This window comes from Canis lupus, chromosome X (assembly GCF_048164855.1).
Source record: "Canis lupus baileyi chromosome X, mCanLup2.hap1, whole genome shotgun sequence".
In the NCBI taxonomy this organism is placed as follows: domain Eukaryota; kingdom Metazoa; phylum Chordata; class Mammalia; order Carnivora; family Canidae; genus Canis; species Canis lupus.
Window position 1 is genome coordinate 109,641,431 of NC_132876.1, and position 12,085 is coordinate 109,653,515.

The 12,085-nt window shown below is 45.9% G+C and overlaps 1 protein-coding gene across 2 annotated transcripts in view; it reads left to right on the plus strand.

Moving 5' to 3' along the window:
- The first annotated feature begins 10,842 nt into the window (after positions 1-10,842).
- The window catches only part of MAP3K15 (mitogen-activated protein kinase kinase kinase 15), a 114,238-nt gene continuing 112,995 nt past the window's right edge, over positions 10,843-12,085 (plus strand). For both annotated transcript variants that reach the window (XR_012026136.1, XM_072815492.1), the window contains exon 1: positions 10,843-11,182. Coding sequence is in view for 1 of the 2 variants with exons in the window: in XM_072815492.1 (XP_072671593.1) it covers positions 10,843-11,182 (340 nt within the window). In the remaining variant the exon portion in view is untranslated. The remainder of the gene's footprint in view (positions 11,183-12,085) is intronic.

Sequence of the window (12,085 nt, forward strand, 5' to 3'; positions counted from 1 at the left end):
TCTGCAGGGGGAAGGACATAGTCTGAGGGCACTGGTGAAATAGCATTGCAGCTGGGAGAAGGGAATTCCAACCAACCCCAGCCCCAGCCCTCAACTCATCTAAAAAATGATTATTTCATCTTAAGGGTGAAGGGCCTCAAGGCTGTTGACCGCGAACACCAGTGCATCTGGGGGAAGAGACCGGCCTAGGGGAAATCTATCTCTGCAGTCAGAGGCACATGTGAGGGCTGTCCCCTGAAATTAAGGCTTAGAACATCAGAGACCACCCTCACTCTGTGCCCCCACTAGCACACTAACAAAACTTCAAGAATAATAACATTGGATTACAGCAGGGAGAGCTGCCAGAGACAGATCTTTTATGGAGAGCAGCACAGAGGGAAGCCCCAAAACCAAGAGGAGGAACACAAAAAAGATCCCTAGAGGAATTAAAAGTTTCTGATGTCTATAGGAACAACAAACCTCAACACGGCCCAATTCCTGGCTAGGATAACATAAATTCCTCTACTAAATTCTAATTTAACACAGCATCTGCTGCCTTATATAAAATGTCTAGATTTCAAGAAAAAAATTACAAGGCATGCCAAAAGCCAATGAAAAAGCAATCTAAAGAGACAAAACAATCCTTAGAACCACTTAAATATGGCACAGCTACTGGAAGTATCAGAGAAGGAATTTAAAATAATCATATTATGTTAAAGGCTATCATGGAAAAAGCACACAACATGCAAGATCAGATAGGAAATTTCAGCAGAGATGGAAGCTATAGGAAAGAATCAAATGGCTGGAAATTAAAAATGCAGTAACAGAAATGAAGAATGTCTTTGATGGGCTCATCGGAAGACTTCAATGTTTATATTTACATGAATAAATACCAGGACTGACAAAAAGAGAAAAGGCACAAATCACCAATTTGAGAATGAAATGGGATACCACTACAGACTTTGCAGCCATAAAAGGGATAATAAGGTAATGCTATGAACAACTTCATGATCTAAATTCAACATCTTAGAAGAACCGAACTAATTTCCCCAAACTCACAAACTATCAAAACTCAACCAAAATAAAATAAACAAGCTTGACAGTTCTATAACCATGATGAAAAAAATCAAATGTGCAATTTAAAGACCCTGATAAGGAAATCGCCAGATCCAAATGCTTTCACTGGAGAAGTCTACCAAACACTTAAAGAAGTAACACCAATTTTATGCAATCTCTTCCATAAAAGAGAAGAAGACAGAACTTCCCAAATCATTTTATGAGGCTAGTATTACTCTGATATCAAAGCAAGGAAAAGACAGTATCCTCAAAAATGAAAACTGCAGGTCAGTATATTTTATCAAGCTAGATGCAAATATTTTCAATAAAGTAGTAGGAAGTAAAATCCAGAAATGTATTAAAAGAATTATATACCACACCCAACTAGAATTTATCTCAGGTATCTCAGGTATGCAAGTTCAACATTGGAAAATCAATGTAAGCCACCTTATCAATAGGCTAAAAAAGAAAAATCACATGCTCATATTAATTGATGTAGAAAAATTGATGAAAAAACATCCAATATCTATGCACATTATTGATTCTCGGTGAACTAGAAATGGAAGCCTCCTTAACTTGATAAATAGCATCTGCAATAAACCCACAGCTAATGTCATACGTAGGGTGAAAAACTGAATACTTTCCCTTTAAGATTAGAACAAGACAAGGATGTCTGCTCTCAGTGCTCTTATTCAATATAGAACTGCAAGTTCTAGCCATAGTAACAAAGCAAGAAAAAGAAACAAAATGCATGCAGCCTGGAAAAAAAGAAATACAACCATCCCTATTTGCAGACAACATGATTGTCTGCATGGAAAGTCTCAAGGACTCACAAACTTCCTGAAGTGAGCTCAGCAAGGTCATGTAATAAGAAAAGTGTGGTGCACAAAAACAATTGCATTTCTACATACTAATAATGAACATGTGGAACCTGAAATTGCAAACCATGCCATTTATATTCACTCTAAAAAAACTAAATACTTGGGCATAAACTTAATACGTACACAATTTGGACGCTGAAGATTAGAAAATTCTAATGAAAGAAATCAAAGAAGTTCATCTAAATAAATGGAAATGAATACTATATCCATAAATTTGGAAGATTCAGCATAATAAATACATTAATTCTTTCTAGGTTGATCTATATGTTTATGTAATTGTCATCAAAATCCTAGCAAGGTTTTTTTGTGGACATAGACAAGCTTATTGTGAAATTTATGTGTAAAAACACAGGCCCTAATTCAGCTCAAACAGTCTTGGAAAAGAAAAAAGAGGAATCACTCTCCCTACTATTAAGGGTTAGTATATAACTTCAGCAGTCAAGACAGTGTGGATTGGTGGCAGGATAAATACATAGGTCAGTGGAACACAATAGAGAATCCAGAAACAGACTCATACAGATATTCCCAATGATTTTTGACCAAGGGGTAAAGGCAATTTAATGAAGGAAAGATAGACTTTTCATAAAGTGGTACTGAAGCAATTGAACATCCAGAGGCACAAAAAAAAAAAAAAAAAAAGAAAAGAAAAAGAAAAAAAAAAGGACCTCCACCTGAACCTCAGACCTTATACAAAAATTAAGTAAAAATGTATATTTTTTTAAAAGATTGATTGATTGATTGATTGATTCATGAGAGACACAGGCAGAGGGAGAAGCAGGCTCCATGCAGGGAGCCTGATGTGGGACTTGATCCGGGACTCCAGGATCATGCCCCAGGCCGAAGGCAGGCACCAAACCACTGAGCCACCCAGGGATCCCCAGTAAAAATGGATTTTAAATGTAACATGCAAAGCTACAAAACTTTTACTACTACAATTATTATTTTTTTAAGTAGGCTCCATGCTGGGTGTGGAGCCCAATGTGGGGCTTGAACTCACAAACATGAGATCAAGACCTGAGCTGAGATCAAGAGTTGGACACTCAACTGACTGAGCCATCCAGGTGCCCCTAAAGCAACAAAACTTTTAGGAAAAAACATAAGAGAAAATCTTCAGACCCTAGGGCTGGGCAAAGAATTTATTTTTTAACATGGAATTAAAAACACAATTTATAAATAGAAAAATTGATAAATTGGGTCTTATCAGGATTAAAAACATGTGCTCTATGAAAGACCTTATTAAGAGATGAAAAGACAAGCTACGGACTGAAAGAAAATATTTGCAAACCACCTATCTGGCAAAGGACTAGTATCTAGAATATGGAGAGGACACTTGAAACTCAATAGTAAAAGAGCAAACATTCCAGTTAGAAAATGGGCACAAGATATGAACTCACCAAATAAGATATACACTTGGCAAATAAGCACATGAAAAGATGCTCAACATCATTATCCATTGGGAAAATGCAAATTAAAACCTAATGAGCTATCACTACACAGCTACTGGAATGGCTAAAATGAAAAAGTAACTACACCAAATACTGGTAAGGATGTGGAGAAACCAGATCAATCCTACATTCCTGATGGGAGCACGAAATGGTATAGCCACCCTGGAAAACAACTTGGCAATTTAAGAAATTAAATATGCAACTACCATATGACGCAACATTTGCACTCCTGGGCATTTATCCCAGAGAAATCAAAGCTTATGTTCACATAAAAACCTGTACATCCATGTCCACAGCATTTTTACTCATAATAGTCCCAAAGTGGAAGCAACTCTAGTGTCTTTGAAAGGACAAATGGATAAAGAGATTGTGGTACATCCACACCATGGAATAGTGCTCAGCAACAAATGGAAGGGACTACTGAAATGTGCAACATCTTGGCTGCATCCCAGGGGATCAAGCTGGGTGAAAAAAGACAATCCTAAAAGGTTACATACTGTATGATTCCATGTACATAACATTCTTGAAGTGACAAAATTATAGAAATGGAAAACAGATTAGTGGTTGCCAGTGGTTAGGTATGGAGTGTGTGGGGCGAGATGGGTGTGGGAATCAAAGGGCGGTAGGAGAGATGCTTGTGGTGATGGGACTGTTCTGTATGCTGTCAATGTCGTCGTGATAGTGTACTTGAGCTCAGCAGGATGTTTCCATTGGGGAAAAGTGATTAAAGGGTACACTAGATCTCTGCATGATTTCTGACAGCTGCATATGGACCTACAATTATCTCAAAATAAAAATGTTTAATTTCAGGGGTGCCTGGGTGGCTCAGTCAGTTGAGCCTTCAGCCCTTGATTTTGGCTCAGGTCATGATCTCAGGGTCCTGGGATTGAGCTCCACATGGGGCTCTGTGCTCAGCAGGGAGTCTGCCTGAGGATTCTCTCCCTACCCCCCCCAAATAAATAAATAAGAGGCACCTGGGCAGCTCAGTCAGTTAAGTTTCCAACTCATGATTTCATTTCAGGTCACGATCTCAGGGTTGTGAGATCAAGCCCTGTCTTATGCACTCTCTCTCCCTCTCTCAAATAATAAATAAATTTTTTAAAAAAATAAATCTTTTTAAAAAATGTTTAATTTTATTTTATTTTTTTAAGATTTTATTTATTTATTCATGAGACAGAGAGAGAGAGAGAGAGAGAGAGAGAGGCAGAGGGAGAAGCAGGCTCCATGCAGGGAGCCCGACGTAGGACTTGATCCCCGGTCTCCAGGATCAGGCCCTGGGCTGAAGGTGGCGCCAAACCACTGAGCCACCTGGGCTGCCCAAAAATGTTTAATTTTAAAAAGTCTTTTGCACACACAAAATAGCAATTGAGACAAAGAGGGAATCTTATAGAAAAGAATCATCAAGGTGGTGACTAGCCTGGATATCATGTCATGGAGAAATGATTGAACTGTCGGGGGCGTGGGGAGCAGGGTATCACCTGAAAAAAAAAAGAAGACCTAAGAGCAGTACTTGGAAAGCTGCCATGTGTAAGAAGAATTCAATTAGAACTGGGTAAAAGAATTAAATTAGAATGGGTAAACGTTACAAGAGAAGATTACATTTGAATATATGGAAGAACTTTCTAGAAACTAGAGCTGTGAAAATATAAGATGATGGAATTCTAAATACCTAGAGATACTGGTGCTGTTTCGTAAGCCTATCAGAATGCTTCAGGGCCTTTCTACTGGCTCTTCCCTCTGCTTGAAATGCTTCCTCCCATACATATTTGCGTGGCTAACACCCTGATCTCTCACTCAAATTTTTGTTCAACGTCCATTCTAAGTCAAGTGGGTGCTCTGGTTCATGTTATCATCATCCTCCAGGCCCTAGGCTGATGAAGCAGGTACCATCTGGAATGTTGCTAGTAGCAGAAAGTGGATGGCAGGGAAAAAAAAGAGAGCTCTGGAAGGTCTTGCACCAGTACCAAAATGCTCAGTTTCAAAGTGAGGCTGGACATTCCCAGAAAAGGGAATTAGAAATTAGAAGAGTATTTTTTAAAGATTTATTTATTTATTCATGAGAGACAGAGAGAGAGAGAGAGAGAGAGAGAGGCAGAGACACAGGCAGAGGGAGAAGCAGGCTCCCTGCGGGGACCCCGCCGTGGGACTCGATCCTCGGTCTCCAGGATCACTCCCTGAGCCGAAGGCAGACGCTCAACCACTGAGCCACCCAGGTGTCCCTGAAATTAGAATATTTTTGGAGAGAGACTGGTGCACTGGTGAGTTTCTCCCTGTCAGTGGGGTGTTGGAAGGCTGCCTATCACTTACCATGAGCCTAGGGAAAGGATGCACAGAGAGTTTGCTACATATGTCCCAAGAAGTTTTCAGGACACAGAGGACAAGTGTCTGAGTCATAGCTCATGAATCTAGAGGTCGAGATGGCTGGCTGAATGCTCAAATGAGGGCAGCAAGAGAGGGGCTGGATAGGAGAGGCCAGCACCCCCAGAGGTTGTGAGGCAAAGGAGAGATGTTTCCCTGGACTGGGTGTGATCCCGGCACCAGAGAGCCATCAGTGGGGTTGTCTTAGATCCTCTCACTACACACCCCCACCTTAGAGGGGTGGCTAGCAAGGTGGAAGAGGGGACAAGAAACCAACCCTGCTCCTCCTTTTCACATCATCAGTGCCCAGCTGGTACCAGGCTTAAGGAGAAGAAGTGCTTTGCTTTTAATTTTAAACTTTAAAGTTTTCTTATCTTTTTTTTTTTTTTAAGATTTTACTTATTTATTCACAGAGAGAGGGGCAGAGACATAAGCAGGCTCCCTGCGGGGAGCCGGATGCAGGACTCGATCCCAGGACCCCGGGATCACACCCTGAGTCGAAGGCAGACGCTCAACCACTGACCCACCCAGGTGTCCCTAAATCTTCTCATCTTAAAAGAATTTCAGACCTACAAAAAGGTTGCAAAAATCATAGAAGAAGCACAACACAGGACAGAGATCCTTGAGAAAGAACAAGTAAACAAGGTGAGCCCAACAACTTCCCCAGCTTTCTGCCTTGAGAGAGATTCCAGGCTAGAGAACAGAGAGAGGGAACATCTTTGTCCTTATTATTGAGTTGTAGAAGTTCTTTATATATTGTGGATACAGATCCCCTATCAGATATGTGATTTACAAACATTTTCTTCCATTCTGTGGGTTGTCTTTTCACTTTCTTGATGGTGTCCTTTGCAACATATTACAAGCCATTTTGACAAAAGCAGGTTCTCATCCTGAGCCGACCAGATGCAGCCGGAAGGCCAAGGAGGCTCCAGTGTGAGTACTGGAGAGGAGACCGCTGCACATGGAGTTCCAGAGATGCGTTGATCTGGAATCTTCATCAGAGTACTGCCCAGCAGCTGTGTGTGAAGGAACCTCCTGAGGCTGGGAAAAGGACCACCTGAAGGGGTGGGGAACAATCCCTGGAGGTCCCGTAGGACCAGAATAGATTCTGTGTCTGCCGGCCGGAATGGAAATGTCGGAACCCCCAGGACGTCAGGTAGAGTGCTCAGAGGGGTATTGCTCAGTAGATGGGATTAATTAGCCTTAGCCTAAAGGCTGCTCTGATCCACCTGAAGCTCAAAAGCAATCCCCAGAAGAGTCAAACTGTTTCCAAGTAACTTAACTCTATCCTAGAATAAAGCTCAAGAATATTTACAGGAATACAAAAGTGTGCAGTATCCACTAAAGCAAAATTTGCAACGTGTGGCATCTAATTAAAAAAAAATTACCAGGCATGCGAATAAAGGAAAATATGACCCACAACGGGAAAAATCAATAGCAACAGATCCAGGAATAAAACAGATGAACGGGATCCCTGGGTGGCTCAGCGGTTTAGCACCTGCCTTTGGCCCAGGGCGTGATCCTGGAGTCCCGGGATCGAGTCCCACGTCGGGCTCCCTGCATGGAGCCTGCTTCTCCCTCTGCCTGTGTCTCTGTGCCACCACCCCCCGTCTCTCATGAATAAATAAATAATTTTTAAAAAACGGATGATAGCATTAGTAGACAAGGGCATTGAAACGATTATTATAACCATATTCCATATGTTCAAGAAGGTAGAGGGTGAGACGAGAATGGGACTGTACTGGGTGTCACCAATGGGGGGTCAACTTGGGGGTGAGGTAGCCATTAGTTCGGAGATTGCATGCCCATACCGACTGACTTGGTCTTTCCATCCCTATCTATCTTTAAGTAATACTCTTGTTTGTTCCATCAAATATTCCATCTGTAGCATGTCTTAGAGGAAAATAACTTACAATTTTTAACACATCTTATGAAGTCCACCTTTTTCTCACAAGCTTCTTGCTTACTCATTATGTATACTTAAAGCATCCTGTGAGCTTCTCCTATATTTTATTTTTTTAAGATTTTATTATTTATTTATTCATGAGAGACACAGAGAAAGAGAGGCAGAGACACAGGCAGAGGGAGAAGCAGGCTCCCCGCAGGGAGCCCGATGTGGGACTCGATCCCAGGACCTCGGGATCATGCCCGAAGGCAGATGCTCAATCACTGAGCCCCCCAGGTGCCCCTCAATCCACTGTTCTAGTCCAAACACTGGGGCAAAGTGGTTTCCAAGACATGCACTTAGGACAAGGGACAAGGCAGGGGCAAGAACCGAACTACTGTTCAACTACACAGAAGAGACTAATCCAGCATTTTGCAATTTTCTCAGTGTGGCTGGGGGTGGGAAGCCAGAAGAACATCGAGAAGGGGCTGGGGCATGTTTCAGGTGTGCAAATTACTGGGGACAATGAGAAAGTGCACTGTGTGCACCAAATGCAGAGAAGGCGCTCATTAGCTAGGGAAATTCTAGATTTTTTACTCAGCAGGGTTTGTGTTTAGAGGAAGGTATTATTCAAGCCAGAATTGACAACTCCTGTGAGTCCCACTCAGCCAGCAGGGCTCTGGTGAGAGCTGAAAGGAACACGGAAGACTGAAGTGGGGGCAACAGCAAGACACCGGCAAGTGATTGTGAAATGGGCATCTTTGCCCTCTGAAGACTGTGCCAGTCGTTGGAATAATCTCAGATAAATAGCACATTAGGAAAATTACTATTATTATGCATTACAAGACTACAAGGAAAATATGTCCATTATATTTTTTAAAAGCTCAGAACAGAGGTGTTGAAAGTTTTCCCTAGCTTCCCTCTTCTCAGTTCTGGTCTTTGTGTTTTTACAGACCTCAGAGCCCATTTTCCATTCATTGGCCACAAAAGAGGGTGCACATTGATGTCATTTGTTGAAGTTCCTAATTTCTACCAGGACTAGAATTAAGGAGGGGTTTCTTCCAAGATTTATACTGGCACTTTCTGCTTTCTTTTGGGGGTGGGGCAGAGGCATGGACTGTATTATTACTGAAACATGAAGGCAAGCCAAAGCATGATTTTGTAAGGTAAGTACCATCCTGCTTTTGTCAAAATGGCTTGTAATATGTTGCAAAGGACACCATCAAGAAAGTGAAAAGACAACCCACAGAATGGAAGAAAATGTTTGTAAATCACATATCTGATAGGGGATCTGTATCCACAATATATAAAGAACTTCTACAACTCAATAATAAGGACAAAGATCTAATTTAAAAATGGGCCAAAGATCTGAATGGACATTTCTCCAAAGAAGTTCGACAACTAGCAAATAAGCACATGACAAGATGCTCTACATCATTAGTCATAAGGAAAATGCAAGTCAATATCACAATGAGGTACCACTTCACACTCACTAGGATGGCTCTGATAATCAAAAAGCCAATAACAAATGCTGGTGACAGCGAAGAGACATTGGAACCCTCATATACTGTTGGTGGGAATGTAACACGGTGGAGCCACCTTGGAAAACAGTGGCAGTTTCTCCAAAGGTTAAGCAGGGAGTTGTCATATGACCCAGAAATCCCATTCCTAGATACATATTCTCTGTCCACACCTTGTATGATTCCATATATGTGAGGGGTCCAGAACAGGCAAATCTATAGAGAGATTGATGGTTGCTTAAGACTGAGGGGTATTGGAGGGATCCCTGCGTGGCTCAGTGGTTTAGTGCCTGCCTTTGGTCTAGGGCATGATCCTGGACTCTCCGGATCCAGTCCCGCATGGGGCTCCCTGCATGGAGCCTGCTTCTCCCTCTGCCTGCGTCTCTGCCTCTCTCTCTTTCTGTGTCTCTGTCTCTCTGGGTCTCTCATAAATAAATAAATAAAATACTTAAAAAAAGACTGAGGGGGTATTGGGGGAGAGGCAGGGAGAGCTAATGGATATTGGGTTTTGGGGGGAGCTGATGAAAATATTCTAAAACTGAGTGTGGTGATGGCTGCTCAACTCTGTGAATATACTAAAAAACACTTAAATGGGTGCACTGAATGGTTTGTGTATTATATCTCAATAATACCAGTATTAAAAATGAAAAACCAAAACCTAAAAACCTTGTGATAATGTCCCGTGCAACTCAACTTTTACATAAAAGCACTACCTGCGGTGGTAATATTTTAGTATTGGAGCCTAAAACTGTGAGGCAGGTAAAGTCCAGAGTAAAGATCCCGTTGGGTTCACAGCCTTTCATAGGTCAGGCGGGCATCCTTCTGGGAGTCTGTTTCCCTGGCATACAAAATTTGTTGCTGGTGATTCCTAGTGCTTTGTCAAGGTCACAGTGGAAGTCAGGACCAGAGGGCCTGCAGTACTGGGCTCCGAGGGTCGCTCTCGGCAGCTGGGGACCGAGAGTACAAAGTCAGAGGGGAATGACTTATCGATCGATTAGTACCGGAGACGTTTCGATCATTGCGATTCTGGGTTAAAACTAATTCTGTGTTTATTTTTTTAAAAGATTTTATTTATTTATTCATGAGAGACACCCAGGGAGAGGCAGAGACACAGGCAGAGGGAGAAGCAGGCTCCATGCAGGGAGCCCGACGTGGGACTCGATCCCGAAACTCCAGGATCGCGCCCCGCGCCGAAGGCGGCGCTAAACCGCTGAGCCACCCGCTACCTCTGTATTTAGTTTGAAATTGAATATTTACCTCCAACCAGCGCTTTGAAAGAGTTTCTACCCGGCTTGAAGAGCTTCAGATTGTTTCCAGGGCTAAAACCGGGACTCCTGACGTTGGTCAGTCCGGCGGGACGGCAACCCCAGGGTCCTGCCACCCACGCCGAATCCGCCCTCGTCGGGCGCTGCCCGGGGGAGGCGGCAGGGGGCGCCCCGCCAGCTCCTGCCCCGCCGCCCTCCCAGCCCTCCCCCGCCCCGCGCTCGCCCTGACGTCCCCAGCCCCCGCCTCCTCTCCCCGGCCTTCAAAGGGCGCCCGGGGGCCGCGGGGCCGGAGCTTCCGTCTGCGGCGCGGGCTCCTGCGTTCACCTGCCCGCCGCGCGGCCGCCGGCACGCGCTGCCCGCCGCAGCTCCCCGCCCGCGCCCCGGGAGCAGGTGCCGGCCCTGCCGGCCGCCCGAGCGGAGGGGGCCCCCAGGAGGGGCGCGCGGGGCGGCCGCATGGAGAGCGGCGGCGGGGCGCCCCCGGCCGGGGCGCTCGGGGCGGCGGCCGAGTCAGTGCGGGGCCCGCTGCCGCCGGGAGCCGAGGGCGCGGCGGGGCCGGCGGAGCCCGACGGGGCGGCCGAGGGCGCGGGGGGCGCGGGCGGGCCGCGGCGGGCCCTGCGGGCCGTGTACGTGCGCAGCGAGAGCCCCCCGGGCGGCGCGGCCGGCGGCCCCGAGGCGGGCGCGCGTCAGTGCCTGCTGCGAGCCTGCGAGGCCGAGGGCGCCCAGTTCACCTCCGTGCCCTTCGGGCAGCTCGACTTCGGGGAGACCGCTGTGCTCGACGCCTTCTACGACGCAGGTGAGGCGGATGCCCCCTTCGCCCCCGCCCCGCCCGCGGCCCCGTCGCGCTCGCGCTCCCCGCCGGCTGTCCCCGCGCGCCGGCCCTGCCCGCCCGCGGCGACGGTGCGGAGCCTCGTACCTTTCCACAGATGAGAAAATGGAGGCCGCCGGCGCTGAGCCTCGTTACTTTTTGAGCTCCTTAAACCTCAGTTGAGCCAAGAAGCGGCCCGAAACGCAGAGGATGCGGAGCCCTCCGCGCTCGCCGCCCCTGCCGCAGTCAGGGCCCCGACCCTAGGCACACGCGACGGGCACCTGGGGCACTCTTCAAGCTCCTCATGCCCAGGGTGTATCTCAGACGAAAGATCCTACAGTCCGAGGCCTCAGGAGTTTTTAATGCTTTTCCAGGTGATTCCATTTTGCAGCCAAGAGTGGCAGTGGGGGTGCTACCACAGAGGGCGGGTATATGTGTGCACCGGGAGGTGCTCTTAGAAACGCCCGCCGTTCCCTCCAGTACTGTGATTCCTACCCCCAAGCGCGCTTTGACGGTGTGGCAGATGTATTTTATCCCACAGTGCACAAGCGTTTGGGGGCTCGGGGTCTCCTCTGTTGCTGGAATGGGATACTAGATCTCCAAGCTCGCTGTGATAAGCGGGTGGTAAGAATCCAATCTTAAAATCAAGATTTTTCGGTCGGCCAGTTTCTCCAGGTGTGGAATGGATTGCTGCTTGGATGCGTCTCCTTACTGAACCTTTGGAATCTATGTGACAAGCCTCTGGCCCTTGGGTGACATTAATAAGCCCCATACATGAGACGGTAGTTACCTGGTAGTCCTTGTGCCTTGGTTTCCCCACCGGTCAAGAGGTGGTAACAGTGCCTCCCCTAAGCCTAAAGATGTGGGAAGGTGGGGGGAGTTGGACACGCG